This window comes from Pezoporus wallicus, unplaced genomic scaffold (genome assembly GCF_028554395.1).
Source record: "Pezoporus wallicus isolate ANWC-B61680 ecotype Strahan unplaced genomic scaffold, APGP_CSIRO_Pwel_v1 contig_4901, whole genome shotgun sequence".
Classification (NCBI taxonomy): Eukaryota; Metazoa; Chordata; class Aves; order Psittaciformes; family Psittacidae; genus Pezoporus; species Pezoporus wallicus.
In genome coordinates this window covers 2,393,958-2,418,627 of record NW_026640354.1, presented here as the reverse complement: position 1 = coordinate 2,418,627, position 24,670 = coordinate 2,393,958, and the positions used below count along the sequence as shown (strand labels likewise).

The 24,670-nt window shown below is 39.9% G+C and overlaps 1 protein-coding gene across 3 annotated transcripts in view; it reads left to right on the top strand.

Annotated features, from left to right (window-relative positions):
* SMAP1 (small ArfGAP 1) overlaps positions 1 to 24,670 on the top strand; it is an 82,356-nt gene that overhangs the window by 14,247 nt on the left and 43,439 nt on the right. For all 3 annotated transcript variants that reach the window (XM_057418837.1, XM_057418838.1, XM_057418839.1), the window contains exons 2-4: positions 15,068 to 15,201; positions 15,902 to 15,987; positions 19,798 to 19,873. In XM_057418837.1, the coding sequence (XP_057274820.1) occupies positions 15,068 to 15,201; positions 15,902 to 15,987; positions 19,798 to 19,873 (296 nt within the window). The remainder of the gene's footprint in view (positions 1 to 15,067; positions 15,202 to 15,901; positions 15,988 to 19,797; positions 19,874 to 24,670) is intronic.

Here is a 24,670-nt window from a genome sequence, read left to right as displayed (position 1 = left end):
TGTCCATGTCACTTCTGGCTGTGTTCCCTCACACCCTGCTTGCTGGCAGGGCAGTTGGAGAAGCAGAAAAGTCCTTAATGCAGTGCTAGAACACTGATGTGTTACCAACACTGTCTTGGTCACAGACCCAAAACACAGTGCCATATGGGCTGCTGTGAAGGAAATAAACTTCATCCCAACACAAACCAGTACAGAAGGAGAAGACTGATACAGGAAGCTAACTGGCCAGTCTTTACAGATGGCTTTAGTGTACTTCTACAGTCCAGAGCCTGAAATTTGGTACTTCTTGTCTAAAGACTTGGATCTCTGGCTTCTTTCTGCATCTTTTTCAAACACAAGTTTATGTGGGAGAGGTCATCATAGGATAGTTAGGGTTGGAAAGGACCTTAAGATCATCTAGGTCCAACCCCCCTGCCAAGGGCAGGGACATCTCACACTAAACCATCTCACCCAAGGTGTTGTCCAACCTGGCCTTGAACACTGCCAGGGATGGAGCATTCATAACCTCCCTGGGCAACCTATTCCAGTGCCTCACCACCCTAATGGGAAAGAATTTCTTCCTTATATCCAATCTAAACTTCCCCTGTTTAAGTTTTAACCCATTACCCCTTGTCCTGTCACTACAGTCCCTAATGAAGAGTCCCTCCCCAGCATCCCTATAGGACCCCTTCAGATACTGGAAGGCTGCTATGAGGTCTCTACCCAGCCTTCTCTTCTCCAGGCTGAACAGCCCCGACTTTCTCAGGCCGTGTTCATACGGGAGGTGCTCCAGTGCCCTGATCATCCTCATGGCCCTCCTCTGGACTTGTTCCAACAGTTCTATGTCCTTTTTATGCTAAGGACACCAGAACTGCACACAGTACTCCAGCTGAGGTCTCACAACAGCAGAGTAGAGGGGTAGGATCACCTCCTTTGACCTGCTGGTCATGTTCCTTTTGATGCAGCCCAGGATACGGTTGGCTTTCTGGGCTGCAAGTGCACACTGAAGCCAGCTCATGTTCATTTTCTCATCAACCAGCACCCCCAAGTCCTTCTCCACAGGGCTGCTCTGAATCTCTTCTTTGCCCAACCTGTAGCTGTGCCTGGGATTGCTCTGACCCAGGTGTAGGACCTTGCACTTGGCATGGTTCAACTTCATGAGGTTGGCATCAGCCCACCTCAGAAGCGTGTTGAGGTCCTTCTGGATGGCATTCCTTCCCTCCAGGGTATCAACCGAACCACACAGGTTGGTGTCATCAGCAAACTTGCTGAGGGCACACTCAATCCCACTGTCCATGTCAGTGACAAAGATGTTAAACAAGACCGGTGCCAACAGTGATCGCCGAGGAGCACCGCTCGTTACTGGTCTCCAGCCGGACATTGAGCCATTGACTACAACTCTTTGCGTGCGGCCATCCAGCCAATTTTTTATCCACCGAGTGGTCCATCCATCAAATTGATGTCTCCCCAAATTGGAGACAAGGATGTCATGTGGGACAATGTCGAATGCTTTGCACAAGTCAAGGTAGATGACATCAGCTGCTCTACCCCTGTCCATCACTTCTGTAGCCCCATCATAGAAGGCCACCAAATTGGTCAGGCAGGATTTCCCCTTAGGGAAGCCATGCTGGCTGTCACCCAGCACCTTGTTGCTTTTCATGTGCCTTAGCATGCCTTCCAGGAGAATCTGCTCCAAGATTTTGCCAGGCACAGAGGTGAGACTGACTGGTCTGTAATTCCCTGGGTCATCCATTTTCCCCTTCTTGAAAATGGGGGTTATATTTCCTTTTTTCCAGTCGTTGGGAACTTCACCTGACTGCTATGATTTTTCAAATATGATGGCCAGTGGCTTAGCAACTTCATTTGCCAGCTCCTTCAGGACAAGCATATGGATTTCATCAGGTCCCATGGACTTGTGCACTTTCAGGTTTTTAAGATGATCTCGAACCTGATCCTCTCCTACAATGGGCCCAAGGTCTTCATTCTCACAGTCCCTGTGTCTACCTTCCAAGACTTGGGTGGTGCAGTCAGAGCCTTTGCCAGTGAAGACCAAGGCAAAGAAGTCATTCAGAATCTCAGCCTTCTCCAAATCCTGTGTGGCCAGTTCTCCCGATAGCTTCCAGAGGGGGCCTACGTTGTCCCTAGTCTGTTTTTTATTTGCTGTGTACCTATAGAACCCCTTCCTGTTATCCTTAATATCCCTAGCCAAGTTTAATTCTAACTGGGCCTTAGCTTTCCTAAGCTGGTCCCTAGCTTCCTGGACAACATCCCTGTACTCTTCCCAGGCCGTGTGTCCTTGCTTCCACCTTTTATAAGCCTCTTTTTTTCATTTGAATTTTCCTCAGGAGCTCCTTATCCATCCAAGGAGGTCTCCTGGCCCTCCTGCTGCACTTCCTTCTAGCTGGGATGCAACACTCCTGAGCTTGTAGTAGGTGATCCTTGAATATCAACCAACAGTCTTGGGCCCCCCTGCCCTCTAGGGCTTATATCCCATGGAACCTCACTAAGCAGGTTCCTGAAGAGGCTAAAGTCTGCTCTTTTGAAGTCCAGGGCAGTGAGCTTGCTGCATGCTCTTTTCACTGTCCTGAGGATCTCAAATTTGAGCATCTCGTGATCGCTGCATCCAAGGCTGCCCTGGAGCGTCACATTTCCAATGAGCCCCTCCCTGTTGGTGAGCATGAGGTCAAGCATGGCACCTCTCCTTGTCGGCTCCTCTATTACTTGCAGGAGGAAGTTGTCTTCCACACAATTGAGGAACCTCCTGGATTGCTTGTGCCAGGCCATACCGTCCTTCCAACAGATGTCAGGGTGGTTGAAGTCACCCATGAGAATAAGGGCCTGTGAGCGTGAGGCTTTTCCTATCTGTCTATGGAGTGCTTCATCTGCAGGTTCCTCTTGACCAGGTGATCTGTAACAGATCCCCACAGTAATGTCTCCCATAGTTGTTTTCCCTTTAACCCTGACCCACAAACTCTCTTAACTGATCACCTGTCCCCAGACACAGTTCCATACTCTCCAGCCTACCCCTAACATAAAGGGCAACTCCCTGTCCCCGCCTGCCGGGCCTGTCTTTTCTAAAGAGCCTGTAACCTTCTATTCCAACACTCCAGTCGTAGGAGCCATCCCACCATGTTTCTGTGATGCCTATTATATCATACCCCTGTAGATGTGCACACATCTCTAATTCCTCTTGTTTGTTCCCCGTGCTACGGGCGGTTGTATAGAGGCATGTGAGCCGAGCTCCAAATGAAGTCGGCTCCTTGGCTGGAGTGGCTGGAATATATCTACATTGCTCCGAGCATTTATTATAGGTGCTGGCAACTGACTGGGTGTGTTGGGATGGAATGATGCCCCCCTCCCCCAACACATCTAGTTTAAAGCATCCTTGACCAGTCTGGCAAGCCTCCTACCAAAACCACAGACCAGCTCTACCAGCCCCCGCTAGACCTGGCCTACAAACTTGGGTCCCGTGTTCAAGACACCCAAGCCCCTGACTATGACATCACCCTTTTAACCATTTATTAACCTGGCCAATCCTCCTAGCTTTTTTTAGGTCCTCACCTGCATCCTGGAGAATTGATGAAAAGACTACCTGAGCTCCAGAGCCCCTAACCACCTCCCCCAGGGCTCTGTAGTCCTTCTTTATGTTCCCCAGGCTACTGCTATCTGTATCACTAGCGCCCGCATGGACAACTAGAAGTGGGTAATAGTCCATGGGACTTACTAGAGCAGGCAGCCTCTCTGCAACATCCCTGATCGGTGCCCCTGGTAGGCAGCACACCTCCCTTGAGACTGGGTCAGGCTGACAGATGAGTGCTTTTGTCCCTTTCAAAGTAGAGTTCCCTACTACTATGACCTGCTGCTTTTTCCTGGCAGCACCAGTAGAGATCTTCTTTACCAGTGCATCAGCCGGCTGTTTCTGGCTCGAGTGCATTTCCTCATCAGCCCCCTGCAGGACAGCAGAGCGGTTCTGCGTGGGGACAACAGATTTAGGAGGAAGCCCCTTGCTTTTAATTGTCCTTTTCCTCATTTTTTTTGTTTTTTTTTTGTTGTTGTTGTTGTTGTTGTTTTTTGTTACTAATTCCCAGTTTTTCAGCTTAACGGCCTCCTTCTTTCCTCCATGAGCTAGAGGGGAAGCTTGAGGCCCCTGCTCACTTTGCGCCTGGAGCAAGCATTCCTGCTTCCTCTCAGCTTCCCTGACACCTCGCAGTTTATTAACAGCATCCCGCAGCTCAGCCCCTGCTGCAGGAGGACCTCCACCAGGGAGCACCGAGTGCAGCCCTGCCTATCGTGCACCCTACCCTCACCAGACCAGTGCAGGCACTCTCTACACCCCGAGCTCTGCACTGCAGCCTCCCCTCTCACCGGCTCTGTCTGGGTGCCTACGCTGGCCACCGCCGGGGCAGCCAGAGCAGAGCTCCCGGACCGGGCCCTGGTCATGAGGCGAGTGCTCACCATCCCGCTCGCCTGCCTGCACGAACTGCCGAGCCACGCCCTGTTCGCCCGCGCTCCCTGGGGCAGGTTTTTACCCAGTCATGGCTGGTGCCGCTGCTTCAGGCTCCGCCCCCTGTGAGTCAGCTGCTCGCTCTCGTCAGCTGAGCTGCCGGCTCCTGGGCAGGTCCTGTCGAGGACTTGAGGCTCCCTCGGTGGCTCTCGCAGCTCTGATTTGAGGCTCCTGGACGCTGAGCTTCCCCCCGCTCAGGTGTTGAAGGCATCTTCTCTCGAGCTACTCACCTCAGCAATTGGAGGTGCGTTTACTGGCTTTGTAACACAGAATGTGTAAGGGAAACCATCTCCAGAGTCCCTGAGGGCTGCGCAGCGGTTGTATAATTTGATGAGTGTTTAGTTTGAGATGTGTTTATTGAAGAGTGTCTGTAGTTATATTTGAGTAGAAATTCTAAAGGGAAGCTGATTAATGCGATTACCAGACAACTTCTCTAGTAGAGAAAGGTATTTTTTTTTTTTATCAGCAGATAGGTTATATTATAAGCCTATGTTGTAAGCAAATCTTATTTCTGAGGTATTTTTGTCATCACTAAAAGAAGAACTTAAATTGCTGGCTGAAGGTGTTTTTTTCTTTGCAGCAGCAGATGCTTACATAGCCTTTACCCTTTGCCTGGCTATGCAGGGGGGCTTTTGCTACTTCCCAACAAAGTAGTGTAGATTTACACCTTTTTCTTAGCATTGGTGCTTTTAGTTGATGCTCAGCTATCAGATTATGAAAGCATTTTGTAAGAGCTCGTTGTTTCCCAATTTTCTTTTTATTTCTGCATATAAAAGGACTATACATTGTACAGTTAAAGCAGTAGGCCTTTTAGCAGTTTCGTGCTGACAGGGGAAAAATAGCAATCAAGACCAGCTCCAGAAGCTTCCTACTAATATTTTAACATGCCTATGTAATCTTGTCTTTTTTTTTGGTAAGTACCAAATGCTGCTGACAGGAAACGACAGCTCACACACCTTCTAGAAGCTTGAACTCTGACACAAGCAGTCTTTCTCTTTACAAGTGAAGAGGCAGAATAAAATTAGATTGCTATTCCTTAGCCAAACTGAAGCTGTTGGCTTACTGAATGTGCCAGGGTTGGCATCTCTCTTATTTCTCATTCTTAGGGCAGTGGCTTTACTTTCTGAAGGGTGTGCTGTAGCAAGCCAATATCCCAAGGCTAAGCAGGAGTGCTGTGGCCATGTGCAATGTACTCTACATATACATGCACAGTAACCAAGCATGAGCATGGTAGTCATGGCTACCGGCTAAGGGTCAGGAGCTGCTCTCTGATTGTTTAGTAGCTGGTTATGGTGGTGCTTGCCTAGGCAGTGTTAGGCTGGTTGGGGAAACCTGCTGTTTGAAATACTTCCAAATCAGGGATACAAACTTTGGAAAATTGTTTTAAAGGAAGCTTCAGTACAAAACCCTGAATTAAACTTTTTTTTTTTTTTAAAATCCTGCCATCTTAGAAATAAAATGGAGGAGGCCTTGGTGATGTTTTGGGGAACAATTCCCCAAAAGCTATTTGTGATCTCCTTTTTCTCTGAATATTACTTTATACAAAGAGTGATCAACTATGCATGTATATAATGTCACAGTGAACTCAAAATACACTGAACAAATACAGTGAACAAGTACTGTATTTGTTTAACAAATTAACATTTGCATTTTATTATCATCACCTAATGTTTGGTAATTTTATTTCTGATTTTGAAAAACAAATGTCTTCTCACAATTGTATTCAGTCAAAACTCAGTTTTTTAATAACTGGCTGTTTGAAGATTTTTGGCCTTATTAACAGTTCTTTCACTTTGTCACCTTACAGGGTTGCTTGTGCCAAATGACTATTGGAAAAGAAAAAGGCTGTTCATCTGAAGTAGCTGTAACTTGCCAGTCTTCTGATTGAAAAACTATGCTGTTTTTGGTGTGGGTTTTTTTTTTCCGTATTCCTAACTTAATTTCCTGTATGAAGCTTTTTGAGATGTTATATGACTTAGCTACTTAAATTCTGGAAAATATTTGTCAAGCCAGCCACTTCGTTTTGTGGCTTAAATATAGAAATGAAAGAATATTCACTTTGCTCTACTCCTTTACTAGTTCAGGCTTTATACAGCCTTTGAAATAGAGACACTGTATTTATTTATTTATTTATTTAAACACTTTTACAATTATCGATACTGTTGAAGCAAATGGATCCATGAGCTGAAGCAATAATTGAAACCTGTTGATAGTGTTTCTCTCTGACTTTCTGAGTTGGGCCAGGTTGTGAAGGGGAGGAGTTTCTTTCAGAGTACTTTGACACAGCCTCTTCAGAGTTATGAATAGGACTGAATTTCATTAATTAGTTGATGACTTTCATGAAAAGTAGTTACCTGGGTAGAAAAAAACAAACTTGGAGGTGTTCTGTCCCTGAAAATTCATGCCACTTACCAGACACTGGCTAAAACCAGACAGCTGATGCTTTGAAGGCTTGTCTTCCCACTGTTCTTGCAATACACCTTGAATCACACTGTTATCAAGCAGGGCTCTGGAGCAGTGTGTTTGGTTGCTTGAATTGTCTGCCTGCAGTGCAACTTTAGGCTGTTGAGTTTTAGTGGTTCTAAATAAAATCAACCTCTCTTGTTTGATTTCCCCCTCCCTCCCCCCCCCCCTTTTTTTTAATGTGGCTATTTTAAACTCTGGTGTTGACTATCAAAACACAGGCTTACTAAGCCTGCTATGAGACCTCTAAAGACTAGAGCTATGTTTGAGCTACACCCTTTTATTGCTTTTGTTTATATAAAACAGTATTTTGCTGCATACTTAGACTTTGACATCTGAGAAACACATAAAGGCCGTGTTTACATGGTTTTCCTAATCTTTGGGTATGGAGGTAAAGCAGGGAAGCCTCTTACACTGTACAGAAGAAGAAATCAAGTTTAATGTAAGGAAGAGATGTGACACACAAATGTGCTTCATGCTGTTTGTTCTGCTTAATCAGAAACTAATTCTGTGGATCAAGTGATGGGTAAATAGTCCTATATCAGTAGTCTCATAAGGCAAAAGTTCCAAGGACCTTGAAAAACATTTTATTTGAGAAAAGAGATTCTTGTACTATGGTTCTTGCACTGTTTCCTTTGCTTTCAGCATACTTATGCAAGATCTTCTGTTCTTTTGAAGATTTTTTTCCTTAGTTCGCAAATCTTGATTCAGTGGACATGATTAACATTGCAGTTAAGCTTTTTGTGGGGTTGGGCTGGGGGTGTTGTTGGCTTTTTCCCCTCTCTCTGCCCCCTCTTCCCATTTTTTTTCCTCCTCTGATAGTCCGTGATTCAAAAATGCTTGGAGATGGTGAATATGATTCTACCTTTTTGGGGGAAAACTAAGCAGCTTCCAATGAAGTTAGTAAGAGATGGTCTTTGAAGCAGCAGGTTTAAACTGAAAATGGATGATAGTAAATGTATTGGGTTTTAAGCATTTTAGTATCACCTTGAGTTAATCCCTGTCTGTAGTATGTTATATTTTGAGGAGAGAAATTCAAAAGGATTACTACAATTCTGCCATTTTCCTTTGTTCCTTACTGGGTAGCCACTAGAGGAGGAACTGTTTGTGTCACTTGGCTCTTCTTGTATTGGATTACATAATATACAGTTGCTGCTTATTAGTTTAACTTCATTTCTCTATATCTGATATGTAAGAGTGCTTGTCTTCTGTTTGCAATCTTTATCTGTATCTCAGCTTGAAGAAATCACAGATTTTCCTGGAAAATATTCATTGTTAACCTGCCTGAAATCTTGAGTAGAACAGCACTTGTGCAGTATGAATTTCGTGGGGAATTAGTGCAGAGAGAGCAAGCACTGTGCGGGTATGCTTGTACTGATACAAGTGCTGAGGCTTTCTGGTAAGTCTTCTGCCGAAAAGTGATAGTTTTTAGGAGCTGGCTAGCAATCTTTAGGCCGAGACACGCTAGATATTCTTGCAGTTAATTCTCTATTCCACAAGATGGAGCCAGTTATTTGACAAAGTCTCTCAGCCAGCAGAAGAATTTGGAGAAACAGAAAAGAATTGAAGTAACTTCGCTGTGCTTTATGGTCAAAGGACAGGCAGGGTGCAGTTGAGTGAAAGGAAGAATTGTAGTCTGTAAGAAACCTTTGAAGATGTTGGCCCAAGATAAGTTTATTGCAGGCTAATAAGATGCAAAGCTGTTAGTGGTGTTATATGTAGTACTTGCCTGCCTTCCTTGTAGAGCTGCTAATTGGTAACTGCAAGAATGTAGAGTGAAAACTGACTTTGTTTTTATATGCCTCTGTAATACACACCTTATTTAAACATAGTCTTTGGCAAGTCCTCTTCATTTAAAACTTTGTCTCTTAACTTTTTAGTCTCCTGGCAAGCTGGTCTTATGCACATAGCGTAAAGGGTTCAGAGTAGTTTGTGATGTAAGGCAGTCACCTTTACCTTTGACAGCAAATATAAGATTGAAAGGCTGTGTGCTTGCTCTTTTTACCCCAATTCTGCTTAGTAAGAGTGGGCAGCACCTGGAGCTTCAGTAAGCTGAACAGGTGGTAGTGGACTGATGGAGAGAAGGAAACTGAATTATTGTGGTAAGGAAGGCAACCATCATCATTCTCATACCTTATAGTCATATATGGAGTAATCTCACACTTGTTCCTTTGTGGACATTAGCTATGTCTGTCATATCCCTGTACTTCTGTTTCCTTCTGTGTGTTTTTATTTCATTCTGGTCCCTACTACCTGTTTGTTTGTTTTTAAACTTGTTTGTGTGATGGGTAGTCCTACTTCTGCCCGGTTTTGTTAGGTAGTGTATAAGCTTTCTCACTAATTGCTTACTGCAGGTAGAATCTCAGTACAGGATAGAGTGGTGACTGACATGTTTAAAGCAGTTAAAAAGATTTTTATAGAAACTAATCAGATAGAGAGCTAAAACAGTGTTTCACACTGTATTAACCAGTTGGTTTCACATACAGTTACAGAAGTTTATGAGGCTTCCATGTTTTTTGTAAGGCAGATACAAGTACTTTTTTCTTAACATTTTAAATGAGCAGTATCATGTAAGCCTTGTCTTGTACCTGATATGGTATTATGCATCAGCTGATGCAAAATGGAGCTCGAGCAGTTTGTAGTAAAACTTAAGCCTTGGACTTATAAAAACAAATGTGCTTTGTCTTTTGTTTGGAAATGCACCAGCTTTCACATTACCATTCCTGTTATTATTCTTGCCTAAAGATCTGTATCAGATGTACCCTCAAAAAGTTGGTTGTATCAGCTATAATTACATTAGCAGCATGTGTCAGCAGTGCTGTGAATGTTGATTGCAGCTTCCTCAGTCAGCTTTATAATATAATGGAGTAGAACATATGGTCCTAAGTGGCTGAGTTACTGGGATAGTGAAGAAAGGGATATATGGGAGTATATGCACACATATTCAGCATGTGCAAGGTACTAGTGCAGTTTAAATAATACAGAGGGGAAATCATCTCAAAAATCTCAAAAATAGGTATTCTGAAGATGAGAGAGTATGAAAAAAAAATTTGAAATGTGTTGGGAGAAAAGCTTTCACCTCATGAAGAATACATAAAACCAGTGCCTTTTCCTCCAAATTCACACTTTAAAGTGCATTTTAGAATAAAAGAATGCCTTGTGAAGATGGATAACTTTTTCAGCAATTTAAAAAATGTCTTGAAATCGACTTACATGGAGACTTGTATCTAAAATTATGTAAATTACTTTCAAACTCCATATTGCTTAAGTGTTAAACAGCTGAAGCCAGCGTTAGAAGTGTTCTCAGTTTTTTAGTAGCTGTAGATATTTCTGCAAGTCATGAGGGTGTTGGTTTTGTACAATAACTATACTGGCATAGAAGTCTACTGCAACTGGAAAAAGCTCTCTTCAGTTGTTTCTTAATTTGCAAGTTATTTAGCAATTCTAAAAAATTTAAGCATACCAGGAAATGTTGTCTGGTGGCTATGTATGTCCTTCATTCTTAAAGAGTCTAGATGGTCTCTAATAAAGGACTTCTTAAATACTCAAAATACGTCACAAATTAGTGCTGCTTCTCTGCATCTAACTGAATCCTAGTTTTTGTTAGAAATTTGATACACATTTCCTGAACACAGACTAATGTATTAGCTGGCATGGACTCTGCAAAGCAGCTGAAGACTCACCCCAGTTCTTATGTGCTCCCCCTCTCCTGTGGAATGATAAAAAAGCAGAAGGAAAGAGGAAAGACTTACGGCTCGAGATCATGACAGTTTAAGCAAAGCAAAAGATACTCAAGTGAAGCAAAAGGAGAATTTCAATCAGTACTTCCCATCAGCAGTCAGATGTCCAATGGTTTGGAATGTCCCTATGATCAGTAGGCACCCCCTGCCTACTGAGTGGGGGTGAGAAGGAAAGCCTTGCTGCCGTGGAAGCATGGACCAGCTGCAGCCAAAGCATTAGTGTTACTGGCACTTTTTTAGTCACAAATCCAAAGCACAGCTCCATACGGACTCCTAGGAGGCATGTTACCTCCATCCCAGCCAGGACCAGTGCAGCAGGAAATGTTGCTTGGTATTCTCCATTTAACATGTAATAGCCTAAATTATAGCCTAAAAACTCTAAACTAATTTGTGTGAAGCCGTGTGATAGCTCAAACCCATCTTTCTGTTTAGCTCTTACAGGAAGTTTGCACTTGTGCTCTGTTTAAACTTCAAAGCGAAACTTAATCGCCAGTTTTTATGAAGCTAACTGAATTACAGTTGCCAGTCAGAGTAAAAATGTACAATAAGCCTTGAAGGTCTGTCGTGGTTTAACCCAGGACAGGATCTTTATTTGGTATTAGTTATTTTAAGGGTTACTTAAATCGTTAATGTCAGGCCATCCTAAGGAAGGTTGTCAGGTTTTCACCAAAATGACCCAATGCATTCAAAATCCGGTCTTGGTAATTTCCCTGGAAAAGTGTACGCGCCTTCACAGCTGACCTTACCTAACGGCCTGTTTAGAGCTGAAAAGGAAATCTAAGTCTAATCAGTAGACACATATAGAAAATAAAGTTTAGGTTGAAGGAAAAAGAAAAGATACTCATCTTGAAAGCAGTAATCTGTTTAGGATAGCTGAAGCTTTTTCCTTGGTTCAGCCAGGCAGTGTTTCAGGGACTTCACAGTATCTTAGCACATAGTCTAGTATAAGCTGTCACTTTCAGTCTTACAGCTTTTTGCCTTGAAGATGAAAGATACTGAAAATGTTTTAAAGTGGTTATCTGTTTTTTAAATGACTAAAAAATTACTTTCAGTGTATTTTTACATCTAATGGGTACACTGGTGCAGCAAGCTGCTGAAGTGCAGCTCTGTTCTCCTAGTAAAAACCTTGTATTCAAATGGCTTTCAAAAGAACAACATTACAATTGTATTAAAACTGATGTCAAACAGTATTTCATGTTAATATTGGCTGATTGGAATTTCATTGTATAATGCATTTCTTTATAGGTAAGATAGCATCACTACTGATGTGGAAAGGTGTCCTAAATAGTATAAAAATGGTTGTCATCTGGGTTCTTGGTGTTCAGTCTTCATTTGTGAAGCCAAATGTCATCTTAACTGTCTAGCAGAATACAGACAGAGATACACTAGGCTACACTAGTAGAAAGTTATATCTGTCTTTAAGGACATGAAGAGAAGAAACCTGTGAGTATTTAAGTGAAAAATACTTCCTGAAATAAATAAGGATCTTGACTTCATACAAAATTGAGATAACTATAAATTGTTTATTGAATCAATCCAAATTACTGTTGAACATTTCTCACTCAGGAAGGTTTACAGCTTTAGTTGACTGGTTATGTCAAGCCCAGCTGGTTTGATGCCCACACAGAAAACATTATTTCATAACTTCTTTTGCCTGCTACTTAACTGTGGATGTAATTGATTTGTAGTAATTAAAACATTTTTTATTTAAAGTGTTTAATATTGCATATTTTCATTAGTCTGAAACTTGGAGATTACATGTGAACATTTTTGTCTGGCCTCAGGTTTGTCTGTTACTTCACTTTTAAATTTGCTACTTTATTGCTTAAATATATTTGATTTCCCTAAGCTGTTTCAGAAACAAGTACAAATTAATGAAATCTGAGCTTCTGGGAAAATACAAAATTGTTCCATTCCAGAAGAAAACTAGCTAATTCATGAGTTGTGTTATGATCTTTCTTTTTATTAACAAAATTTGAAGTTAATGTTAAACTAGAAAGGAAATGATCTTCCTGTTCATTTATTAAGATAGACTTCAGTCATGTCAAACCCTCATTCTGGTTTGTCTCAAAATAAATATAGGACTTGCCAATCTGGGATATTATAGTTGAGGAAGAACCTGAAGAGTAGGAAACTCGTGTAATATGTAGTTGTACAATCTCTGTTGTGGTGAAAAGCTTTTAGTGTTAAAGCTCTTTACCCTATAGGATAAAAATACAGACATCATATAGACACTACAGATGAACACCTCTTGTCCTTGTAAGTAACCTGATCAAAACTGCCTTCCCTCTTTTGAAGGCACATTCCTGGGTTATAGTTTTAGAGCAAAAGCTGGATAAGCTGTTGGGCACATAAGACCATGCCTCTACCTTTTTGTTTCTAAAATGTCATGGCTACATGAAGCAATTGCATAAGTTGAGGTGCTTTGTCTGATGGTGTATAAACTGTAGTTGAAACTTGATTAAGTTGTAGAGGCAAATGGCATGAAAACCTCTATCCTGGAGCGCCGAAGCATAAAGTAGTTTAAATTGTAAGTGGGATCTTCCTGCAATACAGATCTACGCTGTCTGTAAGGACAAGGTGAGTACTGCCTGTCTGTATTTTACAGGGGAAAAATAAAAAGGCAGGTCAACAGGCTGCTAGTTGTTTGACTGTTCTTACTTGACAAATAGCGGTTTTGACATAGAAGTGCCATGTGGGAAACTGTGTTAGTTTTGGTGAGCAACTGTTAGATCCCTTGACTTCTGAAATGGAGCACTTACTCTAAAAACTGCCAGTCATCTTAATCATTTGGTCTTGAAGGTCAAGCAGTGGACACTACACACTAGAGGAGGGCTTCTTGCAACAAGTCTGTGGAGCTGTGAATGTGTCTTAGAATTTTTGAGTACTAATTCAAAAGAGTGAAGTCTAGCTGAAAGGAATTATGCCACTTCCTTGTTTGGCATTTGCTGAACAGTGCTTGCACACTATGTTCTGCCTCACCACAGATAAGTATGCTAGGGGTGGCTGGGCAAGAACCTGGGAGGAGACACAGCTGGGACAGCTGCTGACTCTAGTTGACCATTCTATATCAAGTGATGATGTGCTTAGCAATAAATGCTCAAGGAAAAGAGAAAGAAGAAAGGACATTCTTGGCTATGGTCTTCCAAAGCAAGTGTTGCATGTCCGGAGGCCCATCCTTCTAGAAAGTGGCTGGACACCTGTCTGCTGATGGGAAGTAATAAATCCTTCTTCCCCCGCCTTGTCTGCAGTGTGTGCTTCCCTTATTAAAACTGTTGCTGTCTCAGTCTGCAAGTCATCTCGCCAACACAGTCTTAAGCTAAAGATCAGGAGACCTAGGCATGAAATTCTTTTCTATGCCCCAGGACAGTGTTTGAATGATATATTGGAATGCAAGCTGCTGCATTTGCATGAGCAGTCTATGTGTGCATCAATTGTACAAAGGCAGAAAATATTTGCTTGAAATGTTTTCCAGCTCCTCAGTGCTTTTTCTTGCTTTTGAATTGTTACTTGATCTCTGAACTTCTTAGAACTCAGAACTAGATGGACATTAAAGGAGTGCCTATAATAGTGGTGTAGAGAGCTCAATAAAATGATATACATGTGTTTAGTTTGAGACTGTGTAGTGAATTCAAGTCAAACATCCCAAGTTTCACTGGGAGTTCAGGCCAGCATACTGTAGGTCTGTTTCAGCGTGCCAGCACAGCTGAGAAACAGTAGTGAGGCTCTGTGAGGAAACTTTATTGGGCTGTGAATGGCAACTCGTACTATAGTTTAGGAATCAACTGAACATACTCAGTTTTCCACCATTCTTAGGGCATTTTCGTTGGTTGGTTTTGCAAATTGTTCCCAAAGAACTTGCATGCTGCTGTTGTAAAGTCTGTGCTGGATGCGGTGTTAAAGGATTCGTTGCATTAATGTAAGATTGCCCTGCATTTAATTCCAAGTTAATTAAAGATGCATGTCTTGGGAAGCTTTTAATTGAAGATGTAGGGGCAACTTCTACTGATTTCTGCTGATGCTTGCACCTGATGCACAGCCCTAAGGATTATTCAAGATGTTAACAAAATCTTGTAGCTACTAGTAAGACAACTTTCTAAATTTTTTGTTTCAGGTTTGTTTTGTTTTTTTTTTTGGCGGGGGGGAGGCTGGTTGTAACCTGACTAACTCAGATGTTATGTGACATCACTTAGAAGCAGAAAGCCATAAATAAAACTGCTGACAGTGGAGATTGTTAGAAGTAATAGAAATCTCAGAGAAACAGTTGTGAGTCTTATTCAGGCATGTTTATTCCTGTTGTCAGTATAGAATTATGTCAAATAACATCTTCACAGGATATGCGATTTTGAAAATAACTAATTTATTTCTCCATTCACTTTAGGTCCAAGATGGGCCTCTTGGAACACCGGTGTTTTTATTTGCATCAGATGTGCTGGAATACATCGAAATCTTGGGGTCCATATATCAAGGGTCAAGTCTGTCAACTTGGATCAATGGACACCAGAGCAAATACAGGTAAAATACCTTAAATATATATTTTCAATTTGGATGGAATGCCAGGGCTCCTTTGGAAAGGATTTGAGTTTATCATGATGTCTCTGCTTAAATGTTTTACAGAGTAATTCTTAATGTGTTTCTGCTGTAATGAGTTTAAGTTCTGAAAACTCACTTCAGAAACTGGTTGAGTTGCCTCTTCTGGATCATTTTAGATCCAGAAGTCCCTTGCCACTGGGACTCTGAAAGATGCTTCCTCATTGTATCTGTAGAAAGTGTGTTGTAAGCCTTTTCCTTTTCAGGAGGGCACAATAAAGTAGCATTCACACATCTGTGTGATTCTTGAATTACGTTCTTTTTGGTGTTCCAAGTACTTTTTCCAGGTATGTTCCAGTCTGAAGCATTTTTCTGTTGCAAGACAATTTTTCTTATTCCTTTTCCTCCTGGTCTGAGGAGCATCCTGAGAGATGAAAGCTTATCTTTCACTGGATGGGTTAGTTTACACTGTTAAACAGCATCTGTGTTGTTAGCTCTTGTCCAGCAAGTATTGGCAGGTAGCCCTCCTGTGCAATGGGAGCATCTCCCAGGACATATGGCAGCAGAGAGGTCTCCAAGTTAAAAACTTGCAGTGTTATTTAAGCACACGAATAGCATTCTGGCTATTTCAGGATTTAAAGTATTAGTGGACCTGAACTAACTGTTTCTTCTCACTTTTTCTTAGTGCATGCAAGAAATGGGAAATACTAAAGCAAGACTACTCTATGAAGCTAATCTACCAGAGAACTTCCGAAGACCTCAAACAGATCAGTATCCTTTTTGATTTAGCGTTCACATTGAAATGACTTTTAATGCAATTTAAATGTTATAAGGAACTGCTACGTTTGGCAACTCACCTTATTTATTTCATTGATGTTGTATAAAAAATGACAGTGGAATTTGGGAACAGTTCAGAAAAGGTTTAAATTACTTCAGTTATAGCAAATCTACTTTGTAATGAGATTTGGCAAGCCCCATTTATTTTTGCTTTCAGAAAAGGTGACTTCATAAATTCCTTGTATGTTGGAAGTTAGAGTGATACTGGAGAGCTCTTGAATATTCTGTCTTTGTCTTGAGTAACTGCCAGCTGAAGTTAGAAGTATTTGAACAGGAAATAATGAGCTGAATGCTAAAATAAAATAAGCCATTGGATCTTACTCAAGTGAAATATGGATTTCTTCATCTAGATAAAGTACTCTAATTTTTTGGAGTTGAAACATATACAATTCTGTGAACTCTGCAAGGACAGATGGGAATATCTAAATAAATGAAACCTCTCTGAGAGCTACCACTTGTGTTGGTATGTGGTTATCACCATGTAACTGGAAGGGGAAGGTTGGAGGAAAAATTGTCAACCACCAATAAGTATCTTTCCTCAAAAGATATATTTTCCAAATGTAATGAGTCATTAGAATAATGTATAATGGCATTAATTTAGATTTGTATTCACTTCTGACTTAGTGAGTTACTCTGCAGGTAGGATTTGCTTCATCTAGTCTTAATGGAACTCTGTAATAAGAGCCTAAACAGCTACTATTAAGTGAGTTGAATGTATCCCCAGTTCTCTTGGCCTGATGATGGTACAACCTATGGAGGCTGGTAAATGCACTTAACCATAACTGGATCTGAATTTCCTCTTTCAGTATCCCAAATTTATTTTGATTCTCCTGTTTGTTAGATACTATGTGTGATATTCTATGCGCAGAAGATTTTTTTTTTTATGAGTTAGGTTCCTCATTATAAAATGCACTTGAGCAAAACAGATATGTATTTTCATGTTCCAGTAGCTTTAAAATTAAACATACATATGTATAAGAAAAATGTAATTGGAACCAGATAGCACTGTAGTGTTCCAGCTGTAATATTCTAGAACTCTGTTTCAGCCCTAAGATTGAAATACTTTGACTAAAACTTACTCAGAAGTGGCTCTTGAAGATGTATGTTTTGTTCTTGCTGCAGCTAACTCGAATTCACTGGTGCTATTCTGGGAGAAGCAATAATGCTTTGCTCTAAGCTTTTCTTGTCAGATCAGACCACAGGTCTCACTTTTAGATTCTCAAGATAATTCTTTTTTTTGATACTGTATGCCTTGAAATAAATATCCTTTTGAAGAGCTGACAGTTTCTAAGAGGTGGACTTGGTCAACTGAATATATTTCATTGTGTGTATTTTCTTTATTAAAAATACAGGGCCAGGAGAGAGGATGCCAGCATTTTCTGTTTGATTTCTCAGCTTCCCCATAAGTTTGTCAGCTATTTACCTACTTGGCATTTGTGATAAGCTGTTTTTTTGCCTTTCCTCTGTGCCCTTTGTATCCCTGCAAAATCAGCATTGTATCTAATCAGTATTCTGGTTATGAATATTCTCAATATTCTGAATAATCTTTTGGAGGTATTATGGAAACTCTGCATATAATGACCACTTTTGTATATGTTCTCCTATATGATATTTAACTGTAGCACTATAATATTCTTATTTTTATTTTTTATGTAGTAGAATGGAGGCATAGGAAAAACATGTATGTGGAATCCTCCTAAAATCTCCCACTAAAGGTCCCCCATCAGTTCTGCCGCTTAGTCACAAGACTGACCTGTCTGGGCGTTGGTTTATTTTTATGCTTCCCTTGTACTTGGCAGGGATGCTCTGGTATAGAAGCTGGTTTTGAGGATCATTTTGATGAGTTTTTTGTATGAGAGCTTTAGCTTCCTGTTTGAAAGTGGTTTTTTTTTTTCGCAAGAGTAGAGTGAATCAATTTGTCTCTTCATTTTACTCACTTCTTAAAACAGTTTTGGCAACTGTTAATGTTGCTTTAAATTCTTTTGTTAACAAGAGCACAGTAGGTTACTAATCTAAACAAATATAGACATGCCCCAAAAATTCACACATATTGAAGTTCCAAAATAATAATACCCCAGTTTAATAGCATCCCAAGAAATTAAACTGTGTCAAATTTAAATGCTTATGATCCTCTGAAATAATTTTCAAATTAAAACTTTCTGAGGACTGAAATATCAGGTGAGCATCCTGGGAAACTGCTAAAAATACGGAAATCTTTATGCAAAAGAACTAAAATGCCTAACACCAAAATTTGGGCAACCAAAACTTAGAACACTTAGTATAAATGTGCCATCTGAAAATGTTAATTTCGGCAAATAACTAAGACTGTACAGGAAGGATAGGTTGTTTTAAGGTATTTTATAACAATCAAGTTTTAAATCTTTTCTGTTTACTTCTAAATTAGTTATAAATTAATATAGCTATCCAGTTACAAAAGCATGGAAAAAATCAAATAGCCTTTCTATATCTCCTTCCCCACTGAGATTATATGATGCAGTAATTTGTGCTACAAGTTGGAAATTTTTAGGGGAATCCTATTTAGTCTTAGGTAAATTTGCAAGGTTGTGGAAGTAGCATATTATACAACTTCTATTCATCTGTAATTTAATACGCTTTGATTTTTTGGGGGGCAAAGTGACAGTTCTTTGGTATGTGTAAAGAACAGTGCAGTGTTAGTGCTAAGATAGTTGTGCATTCAGAGTACTCCAGATGCCCTTTAGAATGTAGATATATTTGAAAAGAGGTAGAAAAGAATGTTTTGGTTTCTGCAACTTTTAGGAAGTATCTTCAGGTGACACGTTCAATTTGAAACTGAATATGGTTGTTGACAATACAGACTGAAGGAACAGATTGCTGTGACCTCAGAGTTAATCTTGAGAGATAGTATGGAGCTAAGGTATCTTTCCATTCATTGAGGAAGAATTGCTATGGAGAGGCAGTGAATCAGCTTCCACAGTTGCAATTTTGATTTTTAAATGAATAATCACATTGCTCAACTAGTCAGTTAAAACTTATTCACAGATACCAGAGAATCAGCTTTACTAAAGTACCCACATTGCTTTGGATGAGCTGCTTTATGAAGCTGAGAGAATAACTGAGGAAAACAACTACTTGTCCTTTTTGTGTTTGAGCTGTCACATCTGGTCTTCTGCATCAATATGCTTGCTGCTATTTCCACCTTTGCGTTTTTTTATCACTAGTGTTTTGGTTTTCTTTCCCTTCCACAGAGATGCTTCTTGTAGTAGGAGATTCTTGTGGAGGATTTAGTGATCTCAGAGAATGGTTCATGACCAGCTTTTGTAGCGTGATACAATTTATGCAAACCAGAGAATGGGTTTACGTACATTTCACCTTTTATGCAAAGTATTTTTTTGCAAGTTATGATGGTAAACTATAATTATTGTATATGAGTACCTTTGTTCAAGTATTTGGAGTATTACAACCCTGTAGCTTATAAATACTAGGTGAAAATGTCCTAACTGTGGAACACTGAGTTAATCCTAGTATATCTTTCTCGTATTGCTTCATTAAGAGATTAAACTGATGAATTCTCCGTAGTAAAAAGAAGCTTTTTTTTTTTTTTGGATGCTGCAATAGGAATTATTATGTAGAACAGTTTACTCTGTCGTTTTAAAGTGAGAAGGAGCAAGAATCTGGTGTAATTCTTTGACTAGCCCATCAGCTTTGTAGGTTAATGTTGCTATTTATCTGGATACGTATTTTCCTTAAACTAGCTAATTCCAGAGCTGTGGAATTTTTCATCAGGGATAAGTACGAAAAGAAGAAATATTATGATAAAAATGCAGTTAATGCCTTCAATGTAAGTAAACAGTTTCACCAAGAATTCCATCACTTTTGTTTTTTGAAAGCTACATTAGACAAATGCAGAAAACATTACATGTTAAAATGTGTTCACAGTCAAAACCTTTTTGATTCGGTGCTAAGTGTTTTCTTTTGTGCCTCTTGAAAGGTATTCCTAGCTTCTGTAAGGTCAACATATTATCTGTTATATCTGTAACAGCAAATTGTTATGATCCAACAAATAGCTTGCTTCTGTTTCTTTATGTTGTGTTTTTCGCTTTTGCTGATCAGGAGTTCTTCAACAGTATATTTTGAGTCCTTTCTGAGCATCTTTTTCATGTGAGAGGGATAAGATAGGATTACTGTTTCTGGTGACTTTGTCTTCCCTCATTCTCTCTAATACCTTGATGAGAAATCCTACAGTGTTTTGGGTTCCTTCTTGAGGGTCTTAGTGCTCTGCTGAATTCCAGACTGTTGCATGCAGTGAGATGCATTGAAATAGCAAACACAGGCAGTACAGCAAACCAGGTGTTTAATCATGTAGTTGTCTGTTCACTACTGTAAGTTCATGTGTGCTTTGCTGGCAAAGCAGTTTTGAGAATGTCCACATTTACTGAAGTTGTTCCTTGTACCCTTGTTTGGTTTTTTGGACGTTGCTGTTTCTGGGCCATACAGTCTAGTTTTAGCATAAATAAATACAACTATATAAATAAAAATATATAAACATGCACTCCTCTATACATACATTATTTAATTATAGCCTAACATGTAATTTACTGCTGCATCTTACTAGTCAGTGAACTTTGACAGGGAAACCAATGCATGGGTGGTTGTAAAGAGTGGGATTTATGCTGCCTTTCCCACTTGAGAAAATGGATCTTTGAATGATAGTTTCATTCTAGGAGGAAAAAATCACCTGAAAACTAGAGAAGTGTATTTCATTAAACATGGTTGAAGTAGAAAGAAAATTGCTTCACTTGTAAAATACAATGTAAAATACAGTTGTGGTTTGAATTGCACTGTTAATTATCCTTCTTTCCTTTTATTCTGAAGTAGTAAATTGGAAGAATTGCTTAAAATGACACTTCTTTAAAAAGTTCAAAAGAGTCCCAAGATCCTTCTAAACTGAAAACCTAGGTGCCTAATCTAGTAGTCCACTGCTTCCTTTGAGGGAGTAATCAGATTTTGCTTTATTGTATTGTAGACTAATATGAATTGCTTACCTGACACAGCAGCAAAGATAGAATCCAGACAAGCTGAAGAGAGGCATGTTACTGCTGAGTAGGAAACACCATTTAATTTCTTCCTACTTGGGCTTTTCATTCACTGACTAATGTAAATGGCATAATCTCTCCAAGATAGAAATAGAATCTAATTATGAAATAATTTAGCTATAGATAACTCCTGCATATTGACATTCATTTAAGTGTCCTAAAGTTGCGTGGAGGTTCAGGAAGTCAACTTTGAAGCAATCATATTTTCCAGATTTTTAAAAAAGATTTGGCTCCTCCTCTTTGGCTTAAAATAAAAACTGTAAAAAGACAATCTTTCTTAAACTGTTTATTTTTGTATCTAATACAATGACCCTTTCACCATACAAGTGTTGAGTGTGGGTAAAGATTAGCTATATAGGTATTATCACATGCAATCTCTGCAGCTTTTAATAAAAAAAGACAGGAGAAGAAAGAGCACTAATTCTCAGAATGCATATGGAAAATACTTTATTCAGAGTGAATCAACTTAAGCAGATTCCAGAAACTTGAAGTTTCCAAAATTACAAACTGGCACAGTCTATTTCACAACATGAAGTAGGAATATATTATCACATCTTGACAATGTTTAGAGAATAGTAAACAAAGTTTCTGTATTTAAGAAAATGTGTGAATTATGTATGGAGCAGAAGATTCATACAACTCTTAAGTTGACTGAAGGAAAAAAATGATGGGTCTACATTTTCCATGCTTTCTTAAGACATTGTGTATAATGTAAGTATGAACTTAGGCAACTGGATAAAATGTGATGTAAATTTAGGGATTGTGATGGTACATTTTCCAGAAAATTATCTTAAAGGAGATTAAATCCATAATATATTTGCCACACTTGGGCCCCTTAAGATGGATAAATTGTGGGGTATGATAGGTACATGAGCAGTAAGTTTGTATTAGACAGCGTTCAGAAGCATTCAGTCATTGGCTTGGAAAGAGGTTACCAGGTACCCCTCACAATACTGCAAGAACCATAGTGGGTTTTTTTGACATCTATGAAGAGTTCGTGAATCAAATTCTATGAAGTATTTTTTAAATATGCTAATGAAGTGTTGTGATAGGCATCAGTAGGAAGCACTGAAATATAATTATGACTTGAGGGCAGGAATAGTGAAAGTGGGATAATTATTTTGCAAGATCATGCTGTTAGAATGAGTTGAATTATAGGATCACAGAATAGTTCAGGCTGCTGGAAGGAAGCCTTGGAGATCATCCAGTTCTTCCAGCTCAAAGTGAGGTCAACTAGAGGTTTGCTTAGAGCTGTGTCCAGTTGGGTTTTGAGTGTCTCCTGGGCTGGAGACTCCACAGGCCCCCTGGGTAACCTGTTCCAGTAATTAGTGACCCCTGTGGTAAAAATAAAGTTATTCTTACATTTCACTGGAATTTCCTGTATTTCAAGTTGTGTTCAGTGCTGATTGGTCCTGTTTCTGGATACCATAGGCAGCAGTCTTTGCGCCCTGCCACCAGGTATTTATACACATCGATAAGACTTCTCTGTCTCCCCATCCTTAGCTTTCTCTTCTGCAGGCTAAACAGTCTCAGCTCACTGAGTGAGTCTCTTACTGTCTGAAAGGTGCTCCAGTCCTTTAAACATCTTAGTGTCCCTTTGCTGGACTTGCTCCAGTCTGGCCATGTCTTTCTTGTACTTGTGAGCCCAGAACTAGCCACATTTCTAGCTCATATTCAACTCCACCAGGACCTTCAGGTCCTCTTCTGGACATTTGCTTTCCAGCCAGTTAATGCCAGCCTGTACGGGTGCATGGGGTTATTCTTCTCCAGGTGCAGGACTTGGCACTTCCCTTTGAACTTCATGTGGTTCCTGTTGGCCCATCCTGTCAACAGAGCTCTGAATGGCAGCACACTGATCTAGTGTATCAACCACTCCTTATTTTGTGTCATCTGCAAACTTGATGTTCTTCGTCTCAATCGTGGTTCATTAATAAGGTTCAGTAGTGTTTACTCCAGTATCAGTGCCTGAGTGTACCACTAGTGACTGCCCTTGAGTGGGAGTTTGCTCAGCAGTAGTTAAATGGATGAGTTAGAGAAGCCTGGGTGTGGATTTTCAGTATGCAGGCTGCATTCCCATGTGCAGGAGCTTGCTTTCCTCACTTCCATAAGCTCTTTCATTTGAGGAGTAGTTCACACTGCTTAGCTACAATTTACTATGTCTAAGTAAACAGAACTTCTGCCAAAGCTGAAATCTATAGTGACTGCATTGCCAGTTTAGCATGGATCGTGAAAATGTAAATGATCCTGCTTGCAGCAGGGCAAACCACTTAGGAGAAAAAAAGCTGTTGTGCTGAAGTTTTGGGAAGCTCTCAACTAAAGACAGTTTTCCCTGGAACAAATACAGAAAACATTGGTTAGGGTGGACAGGGAGAATGGAGGGCTCTCCAGTAAGAGATTAAAAGCATCCTTTTTGTTTATCCTGTGTCAGCCTTCAATTAAACCATGGTATTTCAAGAGGTAGTTATCTAAAGGAGAAGCTAAATCATCTAAATAATAAATCTAATATGGGTAAGGAAAGGTATGGGTGCTTTAGGTTAGAATTAGAAAAATGTTGCACTCGAGTCTAATACTGTTCAATATATCTGTATTTCCTAGAACATCAAGTAGTTGCATCTCTGTGTGATGTAAATTTTATGAACATCTGTAATTCTGCACACATTCAGGACTACAGCTAGCTTGTGCACAGGCTTCACTGTATTCCTCTTAACAGGATATGGGCACTCAAGGGATGGAGGATTGGTGAGCATTTGCAGAATATTGACACAAGAGCAGTGCTGGCTTCTTTAAAAAGCCATCTACTGCTGTGTTTTGTGAAATGTGGGACACTCACCTTTTATTTGTGGTGCCCGGTGGTTACAGCAGTGAATAGAAGAGACATTTTAGTAGCTTTAGAAAAAGCCTTGCTAGTTAGCCTAAATAATTTCCACAGAAATTCATAGACAAGTGTTATTAATAGTACCTTAGTATTCTTACACTCCTTTCAGTATTTATTTTGAGAATAGGCCTTCTTAAAAAATGGCAAGCTATTGGTTGTGTTTATATTATATGCAGCTAATAGTCTGTAATTGCTGCTGCTTTAAAATAAAATATTAATTTTAGTGTTGTCAGCATTCATTGGAGAGGTACAGTAATAAAGTCAAAAGTCTGCTGATACAAGAAAAGCATATGTAGTAGCTGAACTTAAAGCCTGTCAAATCAGTGTAGAGTACTCTTCATTTGGGTTATTTCTCTGTATATTGTGCACACGTAAAATGGCCACTCGAGGGCACTTTTGTATTTGGTTCAGCTGCTAATTTCCTGAATATATTGAGGTGGTTTGATAACTCATCTTTTAATCTCTTGAATCTTCTGAGTGATAGCACCCTACATTTCATATTTAAATGGAAGCTTAGTATAGGTTTCTAAAGCTTTAACTTGAATCCTTTTTAATAAAAGGCTAAATTACAGTATGCCATGCATCAAGAACAGGACTTTTTTAAAAAACATAAAGTTGGTGGGAACTTTATTTAGTACATTGACCTTAATGGCCAGCAGTGTTTCTA